This window comes from Falco biarmicus, chromosome 6 (assembly GCF_023638135.1).
Source record: "Falco biarmicus isolate bFalBia1 chromosome 6, bFalBia1.pri, whole genome shotgun sequence".
Taxonomy (NCBI): domain Eukaryota; kingdom Metazoa; phylum Chordata; class Aves; order Falconiformes; family Falconidae; genus Falco; species Falco biarmicus.
The window spans coordinates 87,255,454-87,281,547 of record NC_079293.1 but is presented as its reverse complement, the minus strand read 5'-3'; the positions used below and the strand labels follow the sequence as shown (position 1 = coordinate 87,281,547).

At 41.5% G+C, this 26,094-nt stretch overlaps 1 protein-coding gene across 3 annotated transcripts; it reads left to right on the top strand.

The window, feature by feature from the left end:
• Window positions 1-25,511, top strand: APLF (aprataxin and PNKP like factor). Of its 3 annotated transcripts, XM_056342809.1 has the most exons (10): window positions 1-90; window positions 1,234-1,385; window positions 2,788-2,914; window positions 5,006-5,185; window positions 5,618-5,799; window positions 8,458-8,846; window positions 15,840-15,965; window positions 18,399-18,445; window positions 19,741-19,779; window positions 24,540-25,511. In XM_056342809.1, the coding sequence occupies exons 5-10, from the start codon at window positions 5,626-5,628 to the stop codon at window positions 24,743-24,745; spliced, it is 981 nt and encodes a 326-aa protein (XP_056198784.1). In that variant the 5' UTR covers window positions 1-90; window positions 1,234-1,385; window positions 2,788-2,914; window positions 5,006-5,185; window positions 5,618-5,625; the 3' UTR covers window positions 24,746-25,511. The 3 variants fall into 3 exon arrangements, with proteins under 3 accessions (XP_056198784.1, XP_056198783.1, XP_056198785.1); XM_056342808.1 differs by lacking the exon at window positions 5,006-5,185 and having other exon boundaries at window positions 2,788-2,918; window positions 5,622-5,799; XM_056342810.1 differs by lacking the exons at window positions 1-90; window positions 1,234-1,385; window positions 2,788-2,914; window positions 5,006-5,185 and adding an exon at window positions 3,841-3,963.
• The last annotated feature ends 583 nt before the right edge of the window (window positions 25,512-26,094 follow it).

The window sequence follows — 26,094 nt, the reverse complement described above, 5'->3', positions numbered from 1 at the left end:
CCGCGCGACGTCGTTGCGTCATCAGGCGGCGCCCGCGGCTCATGCGGGCTGCGCTCCGTCCCGCCGGCGGCGGCCGCTCCCGGCCCTGAGGTGAGGCCCGGCCCGTCCGTGCAGAGCAGAACCGCGGCCTCCCGCTCCCAGGGTCCCGGCTGCAGCCTCACCCCCCCCCCCCCCCCTCGGCCTCCCGCTCCCAGGGGCCCGGCTGCCGCCTCGCCTCGCCTCCTCCCCCCCCCCCCCCCCCCCTTCCCCCGGCCTCCCGTGAGGGGAAGGGTGCAGGTCGGAGCTGTGCTGCAGGCAGATACCTTCTCCCCCCTCTCCCCCCAGGCCAGGGGCCTGTTGTGCCTTGATTCACCGCCTCTAGAGGGGCACAGGCTGGAGCCCCGGGTCCGGGCTGGCACCATCGCGGGGGGAGCCCCGGCAGCACCGAAAGCTCCCGGGAGGCACCTGAGGGGGCCTGGCTGGAGGGGGCAGGGCCTGGGCGCTGGTGATTCTCGCCGGGAGGCGATGAGCAGCTCGGCTGGGCAGCCAGGGCCTTCCCTGAAACGCGGGACGCTGAGGGGGGCGGCAGTGGCTCCCGAGGGGTGCTGTGCAGTGAGTCCAGCAGCAATTAGGCGTCCCATCCATACACCCCATTCTTCCTGCTAGTGAATTGACTAGTGGAAGGGCAGAGTGTTGAAAGAAAACCAGTTGCAGTTATGGTGCGCTTCGTGACTGAAAGGCATTTCAGACAGGGCCTCTGAAGCTTTTAAACCCAGCAACTGAGTATGTGGTGTCAGCGCTGCAGGCTGGCAGCCTTCCATGAGTGAACTTGCCAAGGAGTGCTGGATTCGTTGGGCATCTGACCCTGAAAACCGTATCTTAACATTTCCTAACTTTTAGTATAGAATTACATTTTGGGAAGGTGCATAGCTTCACAAGAAAGCTGTGATTTCAGCTTTCTCAAAGTTTTGTCATGGCAGTGACTAGCATAAATTCTGTGCTTAAACATCAAAATGCTACAGTAGTGGTCAGCAGTGACTGGAAAACATTTTGTTCACAATACTTTCAGTTAAAGGCAGAAAGGCAGGCATGTTTATTTCCTTGATAAGTTGTTGCAAGAGTGTGTTGTTTTCAGTGTACAAGTGCACCAATGGAAAATTAATGGCATTCAGACCAACTTCTGTGTTTGAATAAAAAGTACGTGTTTACGTTTGTGATGAGTTTGACTAGCTAAAAATGATTTTGATTTCTTAGAAAAAAATCGGGAGGCTGGTACAGAAGAAGCACCAACTGCTTATCCTGTTGAGATGTCTTGTAGTCCACTGTTAATAGAGGCAGCGTGTTCCAGCTCTGAGATACAGGGAGCCGCAAAAATGAGAAAAAATGATGCTACTTCCAGATGTTTGGTGAGTGCTTAATTTTTTAATTTAATGTTTGTAAGCATGTGTTGAAAATTAAAAAGGTGTTGCATGTTTTTTTTATTTTTCCTGAGAATTACAACGGTCAAATTGTGAACTCAAAATATCTGTTGTTTTATTGATTGGGATGCCATACTATACAAGTATATAAATACATTTCTATTGTGTATTTCTGTTTATGATAATTACGCTGCAGTAGTTCGTTCTCTCAAATATAAAAAAATTGCCATTGCTACAAGAATGTTTTGAACTAACAATATTGTAGCTGATTTCAGTACTACAGAACAAAGTCCAGTTCAGTCGTGTGGTCTGCATCAGTTACTGCCCTGTCAGTACTTGTGAAGGTCCAGGGGAATGAATGGCTGTTCTTCCAACCAGCCTAGAAGCCTCTAAAATGTCTCTCTGGAGAGCCTGTAGTTGCCCTGTAGATACCTTGTGCTGCCTGTAAATAGTGTCTGTTTATTGTGTCCTAGCAGCCTATTTCATTTGAGTCGTACAGCTGTGATGGAGCTGTGTTGTCAAGATCCATTACAAACACACAGCTAAACAACCAACCCTCCAGTTTTTCTCTGGTAGCCAGCATGCTGTCCAGCAAAACAGAGTTTTCAAAAAAACCATCTTTTGCTTTTTGAAAATGTTACCAAGTCAAGTGGCTTTCAGACGGTCTGATAAATAGTGTATGGAGCAAGTGGGATTTTTCTTAGATCTTCTGTTGTGTATCCAGCTAGAAGGGACACGTTGGTCAACATCATTGTATAGTAGATAATAACTACATACAACAAATGAAGTATCAGCCTTTACTGTAGCTGAGATCCCTGGATGGCTACTTACCTTTTAGTAAGTAAAGATTCAAACTGATAGCATTACTTGCAGTAAAGAAATATGTGTCGAACATGACTTTGGTATATTTGCATTGTTTTTGCAGCCAAGGTTTAGAGTGTGGTTCATTTCTAGAGAAGTAAGTTGAAAGAAGGGTAGCAAGACTTTTCTGGGTTTTTAGTTGGTTGGTTGGGAATTTTTTTTTTTTTGACAAATAAGTGTTTGTTTGTTAAACCTGCTGTTTGTCTTTACCTCTACATGTGGAAACTCTATAGCAAGGTGCTGGTAAGGCTCTTCTATGAAACTTAAGTTTGTAGCCTTTCAGATATTTACTCCAAAGGTCTAAGAGGTTTTTTTACTGCATGAAGGTTTCTATAGATGTTGTTTTTTCTGAGTGAGGGGGAAGTGTGGGGAAAAAAAAGAAATAATTTCAGGCAATGGACACCATCCAAAAAGTAGGTAGTTGTCCAGGCTGCATTTGAAGGGCATAACTGGTACAAACTTGTGATCTATTTTTTCCTCCCCTCTTTTGTAACTGGGAAAAGGTACTAAACAGTAAATGTTTTTTCAGGTTCCTCTTTCTGGCGATAATGAAAGCAAACCATCAAAATCTATTCAAAGAAAGAGAGTGCTTCCATCTTGGATGCTGGAAAGAGACCTCCTGGTTCAGAGGATTTCTGAGCCTCTAACGGAAGGAGGTAGGTTTGCAGTGTAGTACGTTTGCATACTAATATATATTTATGTGCTTTGATATAACTTTAATTGTAATGGTGGTGGTAGAAAGTATTAATTTGTTACTTCTCTTCCCGTGCTCCATGCCTGGCAGCCAACAGAGACTGACTTCTGCCTCCTTTGTCATCAGTCCTGGGTGTGACAGAGCTCTTTCTGATCAGTTGGGTTTCATTCTGGTGGGTTTTTTTGTTTTGGTTTGGTTTGTGGTTTTTTTTTTTTTTAATGCCAGGTAACATACTCTCTTTGGACAGCTGCGTGTTGGGAGCCCTTTCCTATAAACTCGCCTGTTTTGTTTACCGTGCAAATTGTAGGTAGCTTCTGTACCTTTAATTCCAAGCCTTCTCAACGTTTTAAGTCACTCATGTATTGCCCTTCTAAAGTGAGATTCTTCTGATTTCACAAGTTTTGCAGGTGGGGTTTTTTGGGTGGTGGTGTGTGTTAGTTTTTGAGCTGTGACTGAATCAAACTTGATCATTTAGTCCAAAGTTACTTCGTAGGAGGAGTAATTCATCACAGCGTAGTAGTTTCTTACCAGTATGAGGCTAAAATAATATTGCATTCCCTCTTGTTTGTTGTGCAAAAGGAAACTGCTGAATGTACGATAAACTGCTGCTGCTGTGTATCAGCGGTAGCGGCAGCAGAATACTGTGTGAAGTTACTATCAACGGGAGACACAAGGGTGCAGCTTTGGCACAATCCCAAGAAAATTTGCTAGCGTGTCTGGCTTTGGTCCTGGGAGCTTGTGAAGACTTCTAAAACTGCCACTAGACATTCTCTGACAAACTTCCGGCAAGGCACTTACTGCTCTGATGGCTTTTACCACGGGGACCGGAGGACTCAAGAAACAAGAGGATGATGACTACGTACATTAATACTCCTCCAGAATTTCTGTCTTTCTCTGTACTGAAGACGGCGTGCCCCACCCTGCTTGCTGTTCTGTGGGGAGGTGGTTTAGGTGCTAACTGCTGAGTTTCCTTCGGTAGTCAGTGTTCAGTGTATGAACTGTGGCAGGCGGGTGTGTGTCCGCTCCTCTGTGTCCGACAGCTAGTTTAATGCCTCTCTTTCCACCTCCTGTTTCTGCTGAGGTGGTGTAATGCCCAAGCAGGCCCGCAGAAGTGTTTCATGCGGTGCCTGACCGATTGCTTCTTACATCCTATAGTAAATGCAGGTGTCTGTATAGATTGACCTGGGCCATTGTGGCTTAAAGACATTAGTTGTATGCCATTGATTACCCTGCCTATTCCTTTCCTCAGAAGCTAATTTTGAGAAAATTAGAAGAAGCAAAAGAAACTTTACTTTTTTTATTATGATTTCATTTCCCCCCCTTACTTCCCCTTTCAAACTCTAGACTGTTCCCTGCTGGCTTATTCCCTCAGATATAAAAATTGCACGTACCAGAGGACCTCTGCTGACTGTCTTTAGTCCTGCGCTAGCGTGATTGCTTTCTTGCGTTTGGAGGGGGTGTATGTGTGTAGGGTGAGGGGTTTCATTTGTTTTGTCTCCGCAAGTACTGTAATTTTTGATATGTGTGTGTATCTAATGTTTGTTTCAAAGGCTGAATGCTTTGGTCAGGTAGCTGTAGAGATGTGAAGCTGTGTGGGCCAGGGACACCTGTGTGCTGTTGAAGGCCTGACCTTGGGGGAGCTAGGGATATGTATGAACACTACTGGAGCTGTTTAAAAAACCCCTATGTGAGGGAATGATTCTAGTTTAGGATGGGCTGCTTTAATAAAACAACCGATCTCTTCTGCAAATCTAAAATATTTCCTTAAAACTGTGAAACGGTTTGCATCTTTCTAAGGTGATATTGGGTGGGAAGGTAGAAAGGTAGAGAGTAAATCTAAAAGGCTGCCCCTTTTTTGTTTTTCTTCTCCCCCTGTCTGTCTTCTTACTGGGAAGGTAACACTGATTTGTGATTTTGAAGTCAAACATTAAAATTTGAAACATTCCTTGCTTTGTATACATGACTCTGGCACATGGCTATTTTTTGAAGGGGGAGAGTTTTTGAAGTCTTGCAAAATGGCATCAAGTATTTTCCTTCTGCATGCGTTTTGCAGCAGATGGAGCTGTATGGCCCTGGCTGTCTCCCAGCTGTGTATCCAGAAATACCACTTCAGGACAGAGATCTTGCGGTTTTCTGAGCTGTGAAGCTTTCCAACGGGAGGCACAACGTTCGCTGTCTTTTTGTTGGTTACTGGCCGATGAAATAATGGGCTGTGATGTGGGTGACTAGGCAGGTGGGCATACCCTGATTTTGCCGTGTCCTAATTGATGTTTGTGTGCATAAAGTGGTTATCTGAGGTGATAGTAACACAAAAGATCTGTGGTAAAAGTTGTCCTTGGACCGAGTAGTTTACTGATCCGCTCCTGTTGTGTAAATGAAATTGTCAGTGGCACTGATACAGTCAATCCCGAATATCCTTTGCCACATATTTATTGTTTTCCTCCAAATTTGCCCCTCAAGCATCTGTTTCATCCTAAAATATGCTTTTTATTCCTGTAAGCAGGAAATGAAAAATGTGTGGTTGAAACAGCACATGCCCAACGCTGCTATTTCTCATGCTTTTTGCCCAATGTTCTGCTTCAGCGCAGATGTAGATTTCTAATGTGGTCAGGATTTCACTGTAAAAAGTTGCATTCCAAAAGAACCCTTTTGTTTTTCTTTTAAGGTAGTAGAATGAAAAAAGGCCAAGGGAGAGGAGGAAAAAGTAATATGGTGTCATTAAAACCAGAAGTAAATGTGCAGCAGAAAAAGAGATTAGCTTCTGAAGAAACTGCAGAGGATTTTGAAGGTGAAGAGCAAGATCAAGGGAAAAGGAGCTGTCTTTCCATGCCTGTCCCTTCATCTCAGGTAATTTTTTGGCTCAGGGAAGAACCGTGGTATTTCAAAAACTGAGACTGTAGTTCACAGTGTGGTGTTGAAGGCTGGGTCTACGTGTGTTCTGCTTGTAATTTGTTGTTCAACAGTTGTTTTGAAATGCCAGTCCATTGGAGAGCTCTATAGCGAGGGTGGTGGAAGCCTTTCATGAGACTAGGTTTTTTGCACTTCTTCCTTGGGATCTGGAACTTTGGCTCCCAAAGTTCCACAGAAATACCAGACTTTTCAGCTTTACAGCAAGAGGCTGGTAGACATGGGCCAAAGTACTGGTCCTAGGAGTGGCTTGGTGTGTGGTTTCTTTCTCCGAGAACCTTTTAGGGGTAGGTGATGGTATGACACTGATGTAATGTGGTACTGGACTTTGCCCAAACTCGTGCTGTTCTCGGTAAAGTTTTATGGTCAGGGAACGATGGTACATGGCGTAGCAACTGCTGCGTTTTGAAGAAAGGTAGCATGGAGTGTGCTTATGCCACAATCTCAAAATCTGAGTCAAAAAAGAAGGAAAGACAAGAAAAAGTAATCTGAAATCCAAAATGCTCTGTGGCAATAAGTGAACAGACACTTCAGCTGGTCAATCTCTGTGTGTCCCCAAATTACAGCTGCGTTTATAGGCAGGGAAATGCTGCTAGTAATGAAAAGAGGAGGATCGTTACCAAAGTGAAACAGTATTTTGGTGAGAGCAAACTGAGGCTTTCACTGACTTTTCCTTTAAGTGAACAGCCTGGGGGAGGTGTTTCTAATCTCTAGCATTTGAATTGCCTGGATCTGTTCTAGGATCTATAAAACACTTAAAATACCGTTACTTGATAATGCTTTGTGGATTTTGACACTGAAAACTCTTAGGGTTTTGTTTTTTAATTAAATCTTAAGGTTAGCTGAAATGAATTACTCCTGGCGAGCGTACCCTTCGGGATAGTTGGGATATAAAGTAGTGGCCCTTTTTATCTGAAGAAGTGTTCTGACTTGTGAGCTTGTATGAAGCCTTACTTATTTTCTCCTAATCATTCTAGAAATATTTCTTATCTGAAGCACAGTGTACTTGCCTTCAGAACTTTGCAGAAAAAATAATAGGTTAGTTCAAGCACAAGTAATAATCTTAGAGAGCTCTAAAAGACTGGAATTTTGATATCAAAACCAGAATCACGCCGCTGCTGTCATAATGAAGGCAACTGAGAAAATGTAGTGTAGGGTAGGAACTGAAAAGATTCTTAGTTCTTTTAAGTGCCAGCAGCCACCAGATGGCAGAGAGGTCACACACGTGTCATAACGAGTGCCAGTAGCGCTGTTGTCTTTGGTTTTCTTTGATTCCGACCTGTTTTTTAACTAGTCATCATCATACCTGTGGAAGTGTTTAGTCTCATTACATACAACACAGGCATGTAATACGTAGTATGAAGTATGTAGCAGAGAAGTCACAAGTGGAAGTGGCAAATTAGAGTCATTTAGTTCTGCTTTGCAAATGAAGGCTTATTTCCTAAGCGGCAGTTGTTTACTGAGCCTTAATTTGGGAGTCTTAATAAAAAAAGTCACCTTTGTCTCCAAGCCGACTTACTAAATCTGCTGCTGTCTGGATCATTTGATACTAATTCTGACTTTGCCCTTTCTTAATCACACCGCTGCTCAAATGTAATTGCCTCGGGTTTTGGTTAACAGTTTATGAGGCTTGCATTGAAAGGAACAAAATCAAATAGGTAACTGCCACCTGATTTTCCAGCTCTGCCAAACACATCCATGTAAACTAAGTATACATCTCCTGGAGGAGGAACTTAGATCATAAACTGTAGAGAGCAGAAACTTTTGAATAGTTTGGTAATGTACCAAAGTAGTTCAGCCTTCGATACAGGTCTGCTTCTGGGTGACATCTCAGTTGTTGGGACAGTACTCTTGTCTTGGTTACGTATCTCGTATCCTTTTTCTAAAGCACACATCTCTTATTTTCAGCGTACGTGTGTTCCAAAATTTAAAATGCAGTATTTGTCAAAAGGGAAATTTTTACTTAATGGTGTCTACTGACAAACTCTTTTATGATTTAGAGTCACAAGCTGAAGCGTTTAAGATTTATTGGGGTGGGATTAAGCTCAAGGTATGTGTCATGAATTCCCTGTATCTCCTGCATATAGATAAATATATATCTTCCATCTAGCTTGCTATTTAAGGGATTGAAATTGATTATTGTATAGGAGGGTACGTTCTTATAGAGGCTACTGTATCGTCACATGTATAATCCGCATTCCTTTTTCAGGAGCAGTACTTCTAATCAAAAGTTAGTTTAAACTGAAGTCCTTGGACTATTCACAAACGAGGTGGTGAGAGAGGAGCCTGACCGTGTCGTGAGGGAACTGAAGCTGAGGACAGGAGCTCTAGAATAAGTTTTCCTTTAAAGTGCGTGTGTGTTCTGAACTTGAGCCTTTCATTCAGCAGGTGTATTTAGCAGCTAACTTGAGTTTGGAAAGTGGAGTAGAAGATTTTAAAGGCTGGACCAGATGATCTTTTGAGGTCCTTTCCAACCTGGGCTCTTCTATGATTCTCTCACTTTGAAAACAGGAATGATGAGGCGGAGTTTACCTTAAAGCTTTTAATTCTGAAGAGTGTACATTTTCAGGTCCTTCAAAATGTAACCTTGTTCCACAGAATGCATCTGGATTTCCTCTTGAGAATACCATGAGAAACATGGAAGGAAATGGCAAGACTGGAACAAAAAACCCTGGAAGTTCTCTGGAAAAAAAAGATAGGCAGCTGCATAGTAAATTGTCTAAAAGAGTAGGTCAGATCTCCAGTAAAGAAAATAGAATTGAGGAAACAGAAAACAAAGAGCAGATTACTGGTTCTACAAGCCAACAAGCTGACTGGGGCAGGACTTCCCAATCTTTTGGTGCCCAGGAAGGGATTCTTGAGCCTGATGCAAATCTGGATTACAAGACTGAGATTTCTGATTCAACCAGAAGTGCAGATACTTCAGAAAGCTCCAAACACAACAAGCGTAAGAGGACACCTTGCATGTATGGAACAGGCTGTTACAGGTAAAGCAAAAATAAAACTAGCTTAAGCTGGCTTGTTATTAAGAAGTACTGTGTTAGCTACAGAAGAGTAAACAGTAAAGTGGTTACAAGCTTTGATTTGAAAAAGATCTTTTGGTAAACAGGGGACTGATGAGAAACCAATGGCATAACAAGAATTCTAAAAGTCTAAGAGGAGGAGCCAGGATGTCTTGCTAACTGCCAATATAACCTCAACAAGGGATGATTTACTTCAGCAAATCGAACAATGCAGTGTCGTAGGAAATAAGGAACAAAGGTCCACTTTAAAAAGAAAAGAAATAAACCCCGCTGTGTGTAGAGTACATGTACCAGCAGGGAGAAGAGATGTAAATGATTGAAATGCCCAACATAGACCCTGTAGGCTTATTTTATTAGCAGCTGAAATTTTTATGAAAGATGAAGTTATTGCATGCTTTGTGATCTGAATATTGAAAATACTTACTATTTGTTATCCCTAAATAATGAAGAACTACTTTTGTTATAACTTGGCCAGTCTGCACTTTTGGGTTTTTTTTAAAGCATTCGGTCCCCCCTTAAAACCCGAACAAGACACACTTATAAACTCCCTGTTAACCCTTATCTGGTCAGTACCTTTACCTGGTCAGTGTCTTTGGTGATACTTCAATTGAGGGACAATATATTTTTTTTTCTTTTTTCTGCTACTCATATCCCCTCGATTCACGGTGAAGGATCTGTCATACAGATGTTTTGTGCGCTACAAAGGTTGCAGCGAAGTTAAAAAACTGCAGTGCTGCATGCCTGGTCTCCTGCTAGTTCTTTCTGCCCAGGAAAGGTCTGTAGTGTGGTGTGTTAATGTATTGAATGGAAGATAGGAATCTAGAGGTGTTCCTGAGGCTAGGAAGTGACCAGTGACCTGCAAACTGCATTTTGGAGAAGGTTTTGAGCTCCAGGTAAATCCATGTACATTGTAAGCACAAAAGATAAGGCTAATCCAGGAAACAGGGGGGCCTGTGATTATTTTTTAAGAAATTATTATTACTATTATTGCTTTTGTATTTTTTTCCTCTTCCCCCAAGTGGCTTGAGCGATAGTAAAACCTGAGGTTGCTCAGAAAACAAGCCGGGACAAGTAAAGGGGTTCTTGTATGTATCTGGTGTGCCTGTTGCTGCAGGTAACGGTATATCAAAAGCGTAAGGCTGTCGCATTAACGAACACTACAGACTTCAAGTTTACATGTAGCATACTTTCACGCATCTCAGTTTTTGCCCTTAATGATTATGAGGGAAACATGTTTTATTAGGCAGTCAAGCTGATCCGGTAGTACAAATGCAGCCTTTAGTTTGCTCCAGCTGCTTTTCTTTTTGCTCAGACAAGTTTTCCCCTGTGTGGGGGTTAAGCTGGTGTAATGCTCTGACATGCTGAAGGGTTCCTAATGTTTTGGAAGGCAAGTTTTAGTTACAGGTAATATGGAATAGGAGTCTGCATGTGCACATTTCTTCTTGGGTCTTTATTCTAAAACATTTGGTGGCAGCACTTTTGGGAAGCGTTGCTTTATAAGAAAAAAGAATGCTCTGAAATAGCACATAACAAAATCTTACTTTGTTGGAGAAATTTGTCAATAGGAAGTATCAAACCCATCGGTTCTGATCTTCAGGAAATGTCATGAGACGAAACCTGCTTGTTTGCAGCAAAGGAAGGTGCTTTGTAGTCTGTCTTGGTGGGCTTGCATTAAAAGCAAATACTAAGTAGTCATTCTGCATCGATGAGATGGCTATGGTGGAGTAAAGCAAGCTGTTGCAGTTACCCCTATTTTTGACAGAAATGTACGCATGTGTGATGTGAATGGACGCTTTGAAGGAACACATGGGTAGCGTATTCAGTTTTTCATTGTGTGGTGTTTTCCTTGAGCAAAACCTGGTTTGTAGAGTTGCTAAGGAAGAGAAGCTGCTTTGAGTGCTCTTTTCAGTACAATGAGTGGTTGGTTTTCGTCTCCTTCCATTCACCTTATGAAAGGTGTCTTCTGACACAAGGTGCTGTAGGAGTCAACATCTCAAATGAGGACTGCTTTGGTAACCAAGCCATTTCCTTAAAGTGTTCTTTCTAGGTGAGGTTTCATAGTCATCAAATGTCATTTATCCAATAACTAAATGCTCTTCAGTTTTCTAGTCTTTATTTTGTGAACTCCTATTGAGAGATACTTGCCTTCTGGATATGACAGGCACCTTTGGTAGGTGCCTGGTAGAACAGCACAAACTGAAAAGATGAAATGTTAGTTTAGTTGATTTTATTAGACGTCTCTTACACAACACATGGCTGAAACATTTAGGAAATAACTTTGTAACCCATAGCTCAGTTTCTTCGTTTATGAATTTGAAACCACTGCTTTTGAAAGGATCCAGCTTGATTCACAGCTCTCGCTCCAGAGATTCTTCTTGTTGTCCTCCTCAGTGTGAGATTCCCTTTCTGTGGTAGTCTGAAGCTTTTACCAAATCGAAAGAAACTGCTGTTACCACTAGGAGGCAAAGTGCTCTGTGTGTGTTGTCTGACTATGTTTGTTGTCAAGGAGCTGACCCTTTGAATACTGTCTTTGGTTCATTTTCTTGTCTGCTGCTTGTTTTTCCCAAGTTAGAAGAATAGGGAATTAAAAATAAAACCAAATCCGAACCCACCCCCTGATTTCAAGGGCTGCATAGTAGTGGTGTGATACAGCTGAACTCTCATCTCTGAAACTGTCGTTCACAATTTTGGTCCAGGGTTCTGTCCTTTTGCTAGCCAGTGATACTGTTCTGTGCTGGCTGGGTGTGTGTGAACCTTTCCTGGAACTGTCAAAGCAGGGCACGCTCAACCAACCTTTGGATTTGTGTGTGCATTCTTCGAAATACTTTGATCTTTGTTTGTTTGTTTATGAAAATCAGTATTTTTCATTTCACCTTAAGCTTGTACATCTGGCAGCTAAAGACTTGCATCTGTCTTTTTTTGAGACCTGTTTTCTAATAAGACTTACAATTTAGAACTTACACCGTAGGTGTGTGTAAGGTGTTTGTAACTTCAGACTTGAATTCCATGGCTTTACAGCTAGTGCTGGTAATTCATTATATTTTCACTACCAGTTTCTTTAGTAGGCTGAGAAAATAAGCCCTTGAGATGGCAGGAGTCTCCTGCGTGTGATTATGAAGAGCCAGGGATTCTGACCTTACCACTTAAATTTGCTTTAGAAGAAGCTTTTAAGATGCTTTTGGGAGCTGCATCGATGAAAACTGTCTTGAATATTTCACTGAGCAACACTCAGCTTCTGCTTGAGATGACTGCATTGATTCTGAAGAACTTTCTAAGTTTTACTTGTCTAATTATTTGTGTAATTTTCTGCAACGCAAAGTGCAAGGACACAAATTCAGAGCTTCTGTATATGTTTATGAGAAGGCAGGTCTCCTAAAACTTTATTCTTAAAATAGGCTCTTCATTGGTTAATTTTTGTGCAAGTAAAGCTTAATGATTTTCTTTTGATCATACTAATAACATATTCCTATGCAGCGAGGTTTTGTTGTAAAACTAAATAACTTTGGAGTGCAACTTCCAGCATGAAAGATGGTGTGCTCTTACAACTGACATCTCTTGTATTCAAAAAAACCCAAACAACCCTCAAACCAACCAAAGTCCCAATAAAAGGAAGAAGATTTTTGCAAGAAGGGATAATATTTGCTTAATAGAAGCTATGCACTTCTCTGCTTCTTTTCATTTTGCTGGATATTGTTGCACAACATATAGAAGTGGAGTGAGTATAAATTATCCACATCAAGGTAAGATAAATTATGATATTTTTTTTTTCTAGTCCTGAGCATCTGAAGTAGGACATGTTTAAGGTGCTTCAAAGGTAAAGTATAATTTGAGGAGCATCATCCACTGGCCCAAAAAATCCTGAAGCCCAGTGATAGGAAGCATACATCAAGACCCTTTCCTTTTTCTTACTGCTTCCTCCTATACTCTTTTCTCTCTTTCCTCTCCTCTCTCTCTCTTTCCTCTCCTCTCTCTCTCTTTCCTCTCCTCTCTCTCTCTTTCCTCTCCTCTCTCTCTCTTTCCTCTCCTCTCTCTTTCTTTTCTCTCCTCTCTCTTCTTTTTTTTTTTCTCTCCTGCAATAAGGGCTGTTTGGTATTGGCCAAATAGCTTTTGAAGTAAATTTTTGAAAGGAACTGGCTGTCACCTAAAACAGAATAGGTTAGCTAATTGACAGCTGTTAGGCCTTCTTTCCTTGGTGACTAGGATCTTATTGTAGGAATAAGTATTAAAATGATTTCACAGAGCATTAGCTGCTTCTGTATCCCTTTGAGAAGATGAATTGTGTTTCAAATGACCGAATTAAAATTCTAGCTAGTATTGCTAGTAAGTTAGCTCTGTGCATTTAGAAAACAAAGCAAGCGGTCTCTAAAATTACTTGGTTTCATCCCATTTATTTTTCAATGGCAAAGGAAGTAGGCAGCCAGCCTGAATTTGGTGGTGTTCCCTGAGAACTTGTGGAATAAAAGACTGCTAGATGCAACTTTGCAATGATATCTAGTGAAACAGTATTGACTTACCCTACAGTCTGCAGAAATTAACAGAAAAGACCAGGACGAGGCGTCTGTCACCTGTGTAAACAGATCTGAGGGACACTGGATCTCTGATAAGTAACTCATGGAAGAGTTTATCGGTAGCTTGCTTGCTGAGTTTCCTGAATGAAAGGTGCCAGGCAAATGGAGATGTAAAGTATTAATACTAAATATCTAGTCTTTTTTTTTGGTGCCTGAATGGTTAGTAGAGCTCACAGCACTCAAGTAATCATTTTGCCAAAGCTGTAACAAAAGCTTTTTTCTTATGTTGTTAGTTGAAATGCTGAAATTAATACTGACTGTTCCACAGAAAGTTCCGAAGAGCCGGTTGTGAATTTAAAGGAAGGAATGCCTGTGGTCAGTGAGGGAGCTGTTGTGTATGTGGCTAGCTACATACATGTTTCTGGCTTTGTGTTTCTCAGTGCAGCAGTAACAAGTACAAATTAAAGCAGTACTCGCTCTAGTTTAAAGTTGTTCCTCTTGCTTGAGGCAAGCAGGTAACTTCTATAATTTGCACAAACATGTTGAAGATTATGTGTTCTGGGAATTAATGTGGTAAATCACAGAAGTATTTTGCGGATATCTTTTGGAAAATCATTTCTTAAAACATCTCCCATTTCTTGCTTTTAAATACGCTTGAGAAAAAGTGTCTAAAAGAAATCATTGGGGAAAAGTAGATTTGCTTTTAGTACAGTATGTTCACACTGTGACATAATTTTTATGTAATGTCTTTTGATCTGTCACATGAATTTCTCCGGAAGTCATGATGTGTTTTTCTGTGTTCTTTTTAACATCGCTTTACAGAAAATCTTCACTAAGTGATGTTGTTTATAGTTGCCATGTCTTGTACGGTGTGCATGCAAGCCTGTTGCCTAGAAGCAGTAGAAAAGGCCTTTGAATGATGCATATATGTGTATTCACTGCTTGCTCACCTTGGATTCGACTAAGTGTTGTAGAGCACGAAGTCATGGATGCTGGTAATGCGCTCTCATCACTGACGTTGGTGTGGCTCCGAGTTGTGTCTTACGGTACAACTTCATGTCATCGTTGTGATTTGGTATTTCAAATAAAATGCCACGGTAGCCAAGGCAAACCTGAGAGCACCATCAGCGTCATGTCCAGTAGACTGCTCCGTGTTTTGCCAATTGACAGGGTCGGTAGATGGCACACAGACACCAATACACAAAATAACCTTGCTTTACTGTTTGTTTCAAATTAATGCCGAAAATAAGGCATATGCATGTACAGAAGGGTTAGCCTATGATACCCTGATTCAAGCGGTAAAAGAGATAAGCAAGGCAATGCACCCGATCATTACTATTCACCGTTAGCTGTCGTGATTAAGACAGATACATCACCAGTTGCCCTAATACATTACCATCACCCAGATCCGCAGTCGCTGGGGATCTTGTTGCAGCAAGGATCTGGAGAGCCTGTCCCGGCAGCTGGGAAGTCCTACGCAGGGCATCTGGTGGGTGAGGTCTCCAACGTCACTGCGAGAGGCTCCAGCTTTTATGCTAGGGAATAAACAAGTTCACATAATTTCAAATGCAGAAACATCTGGTTTCACTCTCCTGTCAGATCCCACCAAAGCCTGGCCAGGGCTCAGGGAGGACCCGAGGGAGATTCCTGTATCTACTGGATTTTAACCACAGAAAATACCTGGTTTCATGGCCTTGACCACCTGCCTCTAAGCAAGGCTGGACACACGGTATCTTCACTAATGATTATATTTTATCTGTCTTTTGCTGATGGTCATACATAGTTAATGATCGTGCATATTTCGCTAATGTTTGGATACTAAATATATTTAATGTTTGGTTGGTGGGTTTGTCTAGAGGTCAGCTTTGGGTCGGGGCCTGTTGCTCAGGCCTCAGTACTTCATCCCTCTGGAATAATACGCTGGCATTTGAAGTATTCAAGTGAGAAGTAACTTTCATACGGAACAGAATGATTGAGACGTATTGCCTAAAGCTCACAGGTGATCACCGGAGAGCGTGGGAAGTCTCCAGTACTGCAGTTGCTCAGCTGCCATGGGTGATCCTTGCAGCTTGAGCTGAGACTTTGCGAGAGGTTTGTACGGCACTTGCATAGCTCCAGAGGGAGTCCTAACGGAGCAAGCTGCTCAGTAAGATTCGTGCTATATGACTACATCAGTAGATTGTGTATGTGTTGGAGGTCTGAAACTTGAAGCTGGTGGCAAATAGGAGAATTCGTGTTTTAACCTCTTGTGGCATGTGCTGAGACAAAATTTTTCTTCTCTTACCCTGAAAGCAGGTCTTACATTCTGCATAAAGTTAAACGTTAAAAGCTGCTCTTTCTGTAACCACAGAAAAATGAGTTGTCACTGATTCAGTAACACCTTTCTCGTCTCCACCTTCTTGCGTAAAAATTGAATAGTCGGTTCTTGATCTATCTTTGTCTTTTGCAGGAAGAATCCCCTTCACTTTCAGCAGTTCAGTCACCCTCATGATGATGACTATCATGAAACAGAGATCGTAACTCAGGATAACAAAGATAACCGGCCTGAATGTCCGTATGGAACGGCTTGTTACAGGTAAGAAGCACTGTGCAAAATGGCTTGGCTTGTTTTACAGGTTAAGAATGTTCTCCCCTGGAGCTGCAAAATGACTATAGGATAGTGATGTTAAACCTCGACTGTGGCCTTCCAAAATTTGCTGTGGACAGACTTCTACCTTTAAAGCACCCAAGTCTGTGCAAAATTTTTTTTTGTGATTTCAGCTGGCGAACCTGAAGACTTGACTTTTGAAACCTATTCAGCGGCCCAAAAATCAAAACTTTTTCACTTTTCAACATGTAGTAAACTGTTGTTCTTGTATAGAAACAATAATTTATTGTTACGCGTTGTTCCTGATATGTAACTTTTAGTTTAGATATTGATAAAATATTTGTTGAGGTTTTGTACAAACACTCTGTTTTAATCTGTATTTGATGTGTAAGCAAGCATAATTTAGGTACCAGCAAGAAAATCCAGTTCATGGCAGACTGCTGCTTCTTTTAACCACTGTTGATTCAAAAGATCCTTTTGTTCCATTTGTTTCTCAACATCTAGGTTTTACACTTTTATTTAGCAGAGTTTAATGACTGCTTTGTAATTGGTGCAATGGACAAAAGGATATATTTTGAGGCAACAGCCCTTCTGTGGGGGCATACTGAAACGAACAGCTGCTGTTCAAGATTGTGCTTGAGCAAAACCATTTTCTCTCTCTCCTGGGAAGTGTGATGATCCTAAAGAGCGTGTTCTTTCCAAAATGTAAGAAAATGAGGGTAGCTTTTAGGAAAAAGCCATCTTACGTTCAGCTAACACAGAAGTATTTCTCATCTGAAAAACATCTGTGAGATGAATTTCTCATCTCGGGAGGAGAAATCTGGGTTTATACCAGTCATGAAATTGCCGACATGCTTTCCAGGAGTACAACGGAACTAAAACTGTCTCCCCTTGCAGGTAAGACAACTCCTGTGCTGCATTAGTTGATCTTTTCTTAATCTGTGTTTCATTCTTTTGGGGGTAGAAGCAACAGGTGTCATTTGAAGGGTTTTCATGTTATTTTTGTTGTCTTTATCCGCTGGCTACTACTTGAATACATAATTGAATTATCTAAATGCTATGCCTTGAGTTGGGATCAAATGCTCTGATGCTGACAATACTTGCAAAACACTGAATTAGGCAACTGTTTTTGTTTCAGTACAGTGTATTTAATAAAAAGGTGTACTTGCATGTTTTTATTCAGATAACTATCCCTTCTAATGCACTTGTAATGTACTTTAGGACAGCAGTAGCCATAAAACTGTAAATCAACTTGAAGTATGTGAATTTGTCACGTTATTTGACATGAAAATAAGGTATTTCTACTGAAGAGTATGCTGGTTTTGAAGAATAAGAAAACAAATAAATAACTAGTTTTACAAGGCGGTCTTCACAGCAAGGGTGTTTTGTAAAATATCCCCAAAATTCTGCAGTTACAGAAATTAATCTTGTGTTTCAAGCAATGTCACGTGATATGTCATTCTTAAATAGTGGGCTTTAATTCTTTTCAGAAGCAAAAATTATGACAACTGATCCAGTTTTCTTCCAAAGTTGGATATTTTTTTTTAATTTTCTGCAAAACAGTAAATTGAGCTGAAACTATTTTAACGTGCAGCCTTGAGAAAAGCCTCTAATACACTAACACAACTGATTAGCACGATGTAAGTGGGACCGAGTTAAAATATTAGAACAGCATTGGATAACTGCTTGGGGGGTGGGGGTGTGTGGAGGGGGATAAACCAGCGTGTTATGACCTGGATCACAGCCTGAATGAGGGGAGCATTTACTGCAGATCCAAGAGTAAGTTTAATTTAATTTTTTTCATTGCATTGATGCTGTTTTTTAATAGAAGACATACACACTTGTATGTTGAACTTTCTGGATTGCAGCAGCATATTGCAGAAATGAATAATCTCTCTTAACAATCCTTCTGTGTCCTTTCCCTGTGATACTACTTTGAGACAAGCAATAATTTTCCCAAACTATGTGATTTGTAGCTTTATGTTGCAGAATATTGAAGCTTTGCCTGGTATCTCAGACTTGTGATGCACTGGGCGTGCATTGTGCTTTATGCACCAGAGGTTCATGTTCTGGTTTCGTTTCTAGTGAGAGTAAATAATTGGATCAGTTCTTATTATGCTGAACAAATGCATCTCATCTTACAACTTTGGGAACTATCTCATCTCTTGGTTTTGATCAGCTTTTTTTTTTTTTTTTTAATTAAAGGCCGAAACAAGAGGAACTCTTACTGAACCCTTTTTTTTTTTTCACCCTACATTCGATATGCTGAGACACTGCAGTAAAGCACTGGTCACAGAATTTTATTTTAAAAAGAAATTAAAATTATTCACAAAATACAAAGGGGTTCTGGGAACTTGCTGAGCTCTTGTTAAGCGTGGAACAAGGTGGCAAATCAAACTTGTGCTGTTTTCTTCTTTGCAGGAAGAATCCACAGCATAAGCTAGAATACAAGCACAGTGCACCTCCAGGTAAGCCAAGTTGTTCAGTATAGCTGAACAAACCCCAAACCCAAATTTTCCCAAATTTCCCAAATTTGGGAAAACCCCAAACCCAGTAATTGATGCCAAAACCTTGGAATAAAATGCTTTAAGTGAGTAACACTGCATTTGCGGCTTGCTCTGTATTGCCCTGCGCCCTTGCTCTTAAGCATGAGGTGCTGCCATTGACACTGATAAGGAAGTTCAGGTTGCTTGGCCGCTGCACGCTTAACATTCACTTTTTTAAATGTTTTTCAACTGAAGCAAGATGGTCTGGGTCAGACACCATTGATGTAGTTTGTATGCTTTGTATCTTAGGATTTGAGAAACATGCCACGTGGCCGGTGGCTATTTTCATGAGTTTAACAGGTTTTTTTGAAAATTAAGCATGGTGTAGTGTGATCTTAGCAGATCTCTCTATTCTGCTTCCTCCATTTGGAGCTGGAGTATTACAGTGAAAACAGGGAATACACTGAAGTATTTCTCAACATTTCAAATGGATACTGCGGTAAATTTTTTCTATAGCTTTTTTTCCCATCCCCATAGCATGGATGTTCTGTTGAGGCTTGGAGAGGATATAATTAAAACTGAATCTGAGCTTATATTCTAAAAGTCTTTATATGTTCCAGTAACTAGACTTGTTGAAAAACACAGGGGAATGTACTGTTTACATTTTGTCTGTTCTTAGATAATTCAGAGATATACTTTGCATTTTTTTGTGCTTCTTCTCAATTATTGGACTTGGAGGGTTTTTTTCCAATTTAGTTCCCAATGCAAAGAGCAATACTTTAGAGCAGAACAGTTATGGAAATGTAATGATAATGCATTTTACTTTAAAAAATCAGGATTATGACGGTACTCCTGCCCCTGGCAGGAGGGGTGGAACTACATGACCTTTTAGGTCCCTTCCAACCCAAACCATTCTATGGTTCTATGGTTAATAAGGAGAAATTGCATTTATGGAAACAATGGTGTGAAATACTTAAATGCTTTGAAATACTGCAATTTTCTGCTTTAAAAACCGCAACCAGTACTGATGACATTTGTCTACAGGCAGCATGGTTCCTACTTGTAAGAGTTGTTCATCTGGGTAATCTTTCAAGAATCATTTAATTAAAAAAAAAAAGGTCTTTTGGGGGCAGCAGAGTAGTTTTTACACTTGTGAAGACAGCACAACCATTGCAGCATTTCTTTTAATAAGTCAGTCTTCTGTTGTAGCAACCCCTAGGAATAACCCTTATTGCTATGTTGTACTCTGACCTGACTAATAACATTTCTTTCTTTAGTAACTGAAAGACGAACACGACAACGAACTTCAAAAAATGGTATGTTCTGATGGTATGAACGGGCACATCATCATGGGATGCAACTGATCTGCTTTGGGTTTTGGGCATTTAGTAGTGCTGGAGATGCTTGATAACACTTACCTGAGGAGAAGGTAGTCGTTATTTTAGTAAAACTCTGCTTCCTTTTTCACAAGTAATAGTGCTGAATTGGATTTGTGCCAGGCGTCCTGGCTGAGCACACCTGTACTTCCCTGGAAGCGGGCAGCGAAACAAACAAATGTTTTAAGGAGAGACGAGTGTGACCAAACCAATTCTTCCTTCCTTCCTTAAACAGGGTTCATAATAGGACGAAAGGAGCCAATAGTTCATCCACAGCTAGTTAAGGTTACCCCATGAAGACTGATGGCTCTTGAAACATTGAGATATTCCTTCTGCGTTGCATTGACCTCGAAATAACTTTCAAATGATACCTGTGGATGTGGTGATGAGCTTTTCTTATATTTACTCTGAGGTATTGATGTTACAGGCTTGTTAGGACTGAAGTGTAGAAGAAGGGTAATGCCTTTCAGCTGGGGGCGGCATTCACTGTAAACTACGCCTGTGTCCTGCAAACTTTAGTTTCTAGGCATCAGTGAGCATTACGTAGTATCACAGGCAAGCTGTAGTCTCTCTTGATAATGTAACCTGTAATACTGTGTATGAGTATCTCCTCCATTCACCAGTAGTACACCTAGCTTGCTTTGCTGCTGCCAATAATATTAGCTTACATGTTGCAGGTGCATGGGCTCCAGTTTTAAATATCCTTTAGGTCTGTTTCCAGGCATCTTTTGTGTCTCAGTTTCGGCTTCCAAATGTGAAGCTTCCTGTTATTTCTAAAAGAATTTAAAAGTGAGCTTTGAAGAGCAGTCTGATAATATGCCGTCTTTACGTTCGCTGGCCTGAACAAGGCATGAGGATGTGGAACTGATGCCTCTCGAGTGGAAGTGGGAACTAACTTGACGTCTTTGAGATCACCAAGGTGTGGCTGGACATTTCCTAAAGAAATCTTCAAAATAGAGAGATACGCCTTCTAGAGAAAGTAAATTGAAGTGCAAATAGCTGTAGTTTTCTAGACAAAGTGTTTTGGCCTCCATTCTCTTCTGTGACTTGCTTTCCACTCAGAAATTTATTTCCCATCCCATTTCCTTATCATGTATGTGTGTACTTTCGCTGCCACTGAATGCTTGGTGTGGTTGTATCTGTGCACTAGCGTGTTCTGAGGCATACTTGTTAGCTGTATGCTTTGCCACATCCCATGGTGCAAGTACGAGCCCCATCTTGATCGCCGCTGCCTTGCAGAAAAGTGCATTGTAGAGTGGTGAAAATTGTTAGCAGCATTGTAAGTGCAGCGAGTGGTTAAGACTTTATAATGCAGCAAGCTGGACTGTGTGCATATCTGAAGCTAATTAAAGCTAAACTTGAAGGTTTTAAATTGTAGCTGTGCCTTTCATAAGAACACCTTCCTTACTGGAATGCTAGATCCTGCGCGTGCAGCTCATGGCAGGTGGTCAGCCAGGTATGGCTATGGATGGAAAAGTGCTTCTCTTGTAAGCGTGTAAAACTTTGACGTGGGAGTGAAATTCAGTCTGTTAAATTCAACTCCTCTTCCTAAGAACGAACCAGGGAAAAATTGATATTCCATGCACAGTGGGAAGAAGGTAATTCACTCGTTAAAGTTCTGTTTGTATTTGATGATTTTTTTAAATTTATTTTTTCCCCTCAATATCTTGTTGACTGGCTTGCTTAGTTGTCTTGAGGGCAAAGCCTGTAAAAGGTTGCACTCAGCAAGCTCGCATCTGAGGCGGTCGTACCGAGCCATGCAAGATCACACAGGCAGGGTTCCATTAGCCTTTATTTCGTGCTGTTTGGCACAACTGCACTGGTAAGCACAGCAGGATTAATTTCCGTACAAGTGTACTGAAACTCCACCAGCCAAGAGAAGGAGGGTGCCATCTACATGGTACTTGCCACGTTTAGTTTTTAACATCGTTAGTGTAATTGCTACGAGATGGATTCCAAGTTGCCCATAGAGAATGTGTTCTGTGTTCTGAGAAATAGTCTAAGGCTAATTACTGGGGGAATAGCTGTAAGAGACGAAGGAAAAAAAAAAGGAGAAAGGCTAGAGTTACGTTGTCATTACATTGTCACTGCTGAATGACCTTACTACCTTGTTGCTACTGGGATGAACGACCTGCTGTGGCTATGGACTATGCATAATTCTCCTACACACTTCTTTGTATGTTATCTAGCAAGCTGATCAGGTCACTTCCAAATACAACCCTGTGGAAAGGGGTGGTCAGCAAGCTTTTTCTCCCCACGTAAAGGACATACTTTCAGAGAATGTTTCAAGGTCATCTTTATAAATATGGAACAGGGGAAAGGCAGAATTGTGCTTAATGAGCAGCTTCAGGGGCTGTGGAGCTGAATGAGACTATAGCAGAAAGAGATGGCATGAGAAGACCTGGACGGAAGTGCGTCATTTGCTGCTGAAATCTAAACACATTGGTGGATGGGGATGAAAAACATAGTATGCTCCTCGTACATTTGTAGGAAACATATGGAAGTCATCAGTATTTTTTGCAGAATTCCTATTTCTGTTGTAAAATACCTGCAGTGCTGTAAGAGCAGCTTTTCTTTGCTAAGCAGGTCTTGGGCTTACTATTCTCACAGGCCTCGTCTGAGAAGGGAGGTTTTGTTCTTAATGTATTTAGCATCTTTGTTTCAGCGTCTCCCTCTGAGACGTAATTCCTTCTGCACAACATAGTCCGTGATTCTTAGAAGAAATTCTGCTGTTATGGGTAAACATGGGCATGATTACTTTCCTCTAAAGTCTGGTAAACAGTAAACTAGCAAGCATCATATGGGCTTACAGCTGAAACTGACAGTTGGACATTTTCAGGATTTTCTGCTAGGTGGTGCACAGTATAGATTGCTGCCCACAGGATATCTCTCAGTTGTAGTATCGGCTGCGTCACACATGGCTGACTCTATTCGAGGTAGTCATTGGGTGCCTCTGTAGCACAGTTCACCCATAAAATTGTGTACCTTTGAGGGACTTGACTGCTACTGTAAATGCTTTTGAAAACCTTGGGTGAAAGCTGCTATAGAGTATAAAATGTTAATCAGACCATAAGATAATGCTGGAATAGTAACATTCCCACTAGCAGAAAAATGTAACTGACAGAGGATGTGATCTGACTACATCAGGTGCTGGTGTTCTTGCTTGTTCACCACACGCACAGCTTGAGTGTCTGGAGCTCTGACCCGAGGTTTCAAGAAGCTGCGAAGACACTTGAGGTTGATATAAACATGGCTGATTTGGACTGGGTTGTGTAGCTGAGAAGAAAAGGCACATTTCTAGTTTCATATAAAAGATGATAAGAACTGCCTAACAGATAAATGACTTGTATGAGATCATTGACAGGTTATCTCCAGATGAGAGAAGAATGCAGAAAGCGGAGGCTGGGGGGAAAAGGAACAAATACAGCTTTACTCAGGGGTATGACTTAAGGGCAGCATAACATGAGTGGAACATTAACAGACGGTGGCTAGTTAGGAATTGCGGGCATGTAGGGAAAAGGGAGGTAGCATAGGCTGGTAGAGCAATGGGTGTGCACATCTGGCAAAGTCCAAAAGCAGTGGAAATCAACTTGTTAAAGGTTCACAGCTACTGGTAAGTCAAAGGAGAAGGCAATGCTGCTATGGCGGCAACTTTGCCCAGATGCTACCGAGTCAGGTAGATAAGGCTTCTTCAAAAAGCAGGATTACCCTGTCTCTGGGAATTGGTTTAAATATGCCAACGTATTTGAGCAATTAAAGGATGACTGCAAGACAAGCTGCCTAAAAAAAGTTTAAGAACATGCTGTGAGCAGCATCCATTTCTCATACATAGAGGTTTCCAAGTCTTTGATTCCTGCCAGTACAGAGTATTGTGACATACTGTGAAGACAGAAGGCAATTTAATCACAACGTGTAGGTTGTGCAGAAGATGGATAGGCAGCAGATGAGACAGCAGTGTGATAGAGTAGACTGAACTGGGAAATGGGTAGGCTGCCTCCAGCTCAGGAAAGAAGTGTTCAGCATTTGTTGTTTCCTTAACCTGTGTTCAGAAAGGAAGCACAGACTACCCAGCACAGATCCAAGTTGAGAGCGTAGGAGGCGAGTGATCTATGAGATTGTCTTTGCTCACCTGAAGCTCAGGAAGGAAGTGAATGGGAATTCAAAGCCATGTCAGATTCCAAAGCGCAAGAGTATAAAGTAGCCCTAAGTAAATATGGATGGGTGCAGGCAGAAAATTTAGGGTCAGAATAGCTGTCTAGAAAGAGCTAGGGGCTAAATGCCAAGAAAGATGCCTTGTTTAGGTACAGAAGTAACAGGAAGAAGACCAGGGAAATTGTGTATGCCACTGCTTCAGGAAAGGAGAGTTGTCAGAAGACGTTGTCTGATACTGGTTTCTTCTGATATCAGAAGATGTTGTCAGAAGAGGCCTGATTACTGTTTTCCAAGTGCTGGAAGAAAAGCCACTAGGGAGAACTTTCTTAATTGATCAGACTGGTAAGCCCTGCAGAAGTGGTCAGAGAGGGATGATACAGCTTTTCATAACAGTCTTGAAAATCAAACACAAAACTGTCAGCATTGGATAGAGTGCTTTAGTTGAGCCTTTCTCCTGTTGAGGAGAGGGGCTAACTAGATGGCCCCTGCAAGGTCTCTTTAGTTCTGTATTTATTATTCATGAATATATGGCATTGTTGTCCCTACAGGAGAAAGGGCTGTGGAGAAAGACGGTGCCAATGATGATGAACCAAATGAGTATGACCTTGGTGACAGCTTTAGAGATGATGAGGAAGAGGAGTGCGAACCTACCGACGAAGACTCTGACTGGGAACCAAGTTCAGAAGACAAGGATAACGAAGATGTTGAAATGCTTTTGCAAGAAGCGTCTAGCTTTGTTAGAACCAAAAAGTAGCTGCATGGAACGATGTTACAAATGTCCAAACTGGTTATGGTGAAACATGGGTGTGTAAGGAGGGGGCCTGCTTTGAAAACTGTTTTTTCCTCAGTGATGTAGGCACTGCAGGAGGATTTTAATGAGGGTGAGGGGATTCAGCAATGCCTTTCTTTTCCATATGGGTTTTTTTGTTTTATTAAGTGGTGGAGCCAGAGGACTGAGCTCTGAAACTTTTTTGTGGTTCCCCCCCCCCCCCCCCTCATTTATCTCTTATGCAACACCATTGGTATTTCATAGTTTGAAATACAGTTTTAAAGGTTGTTAATGCTTCTTCTTGCAGTGCTTGAAAGAAATACTGGCCTTAGGAAAGCCTTTTCTTTTGCTGAAAGACAGTATATACAGTGCTGGATGAAGGGGAGTTACACTGCCCACCTGCAGTATCGCAGACTACTTCTTGGCCATCACTGGGGGGTTTGTCTAAATTTTTTTAACGCTCTTTTGAGTTAGTGCAGTGCTACTGGCTTTCCTCTTGGGTGTCATTTCTTTGATTCTCTTGATGTGCAGGAGTTGAATACAGAATGTGTATATCACTTGAGAACAGTATATCAGCCTATCGAACCGCTTGGTTGTCTAAACAATGATTATGGTGTATTTGCTGTAATTACAGTAGGACCTCTTCCCATGCCTGTACCTCACTGGAATTATGTTCAGTTCACAACAAAGCTGAAGTCTTGGTGACTGTTTTTTTGCACAATTAAACTTGTAACATACTGTGGAAAAAACATTTGCTTGTGTCTCTGTGATTTCTAAAGACTCTTGGAAGATCTTCCCTTCCGTGTGTTCACAGCATGCCTGAGCTTTCAAGAAAGTAAGTTAAAAATTTTAGTGTGTTTCAGGACAGGTGACCGGAGCCGTGTGAATTTGGCACCTTTTTGGGCAGAGTCTGGAGATTCTGCAGGGGGAAGTGTTCTTGTGTGGCTCTGGCTGCCCTGGGAATGCCTGCCCAATGGCAGCTGGAGACAGACGTCCAGGTACACTCAAGCTTTTCAGCTGGGTGGCTTGTTGTGCTCTGCTTAAAATGCAGCAGCCGTTGCTGCAAGCTGGCATTGGGCGCTTTTGGATGTGGGGACCATCTTCTGCCAATTGTGTGTCAGAAGCTTCTCTCAAAAATTGTAAAAGTCAAAAATACAAACATTTAGGATGGGCAGCTGTTGCAAATTTGGAGAACATCACCTTCTGTTGGCCAATGGCTTACTGTTTGCTAAAGTTATTCCATGCAGAAAGAATCCGTTTGGTGTTTTGTACAGTGTCTGGTGATTTCTGTGACCATAACCTTCCTCGAGCCAAAGCACTCTATATCACAGCAT

What these genes read in the sequence shown, in the direction of transcription:
- APLF (XM_056342808.1), top strand. Translation starts at nt 1,287, where the DNA reads ATGTCTTGTAGTCCACTGTTAATAGAGGCAGCGTGTTCCAGCTCTGAG. An exon ending in CCTCTAACGGAAGGAGGTAG is followed by an intron (nt 2,919 to 5,621) that starts GTTTGCAGTGTA and finishes CTTTTAAGGTAG; the next exon opens with TAGAATGAAAAAAGGCCAAG. An exon ending in TGCCTGTCCCTTCATCTCAG is followed by an intron (nt 5,800 to 8,457) that starts GTAATTTTTTGG and finishes CTTGTTCCACAG; the next exon opens with AATGCATCTGGATTTCCTCT.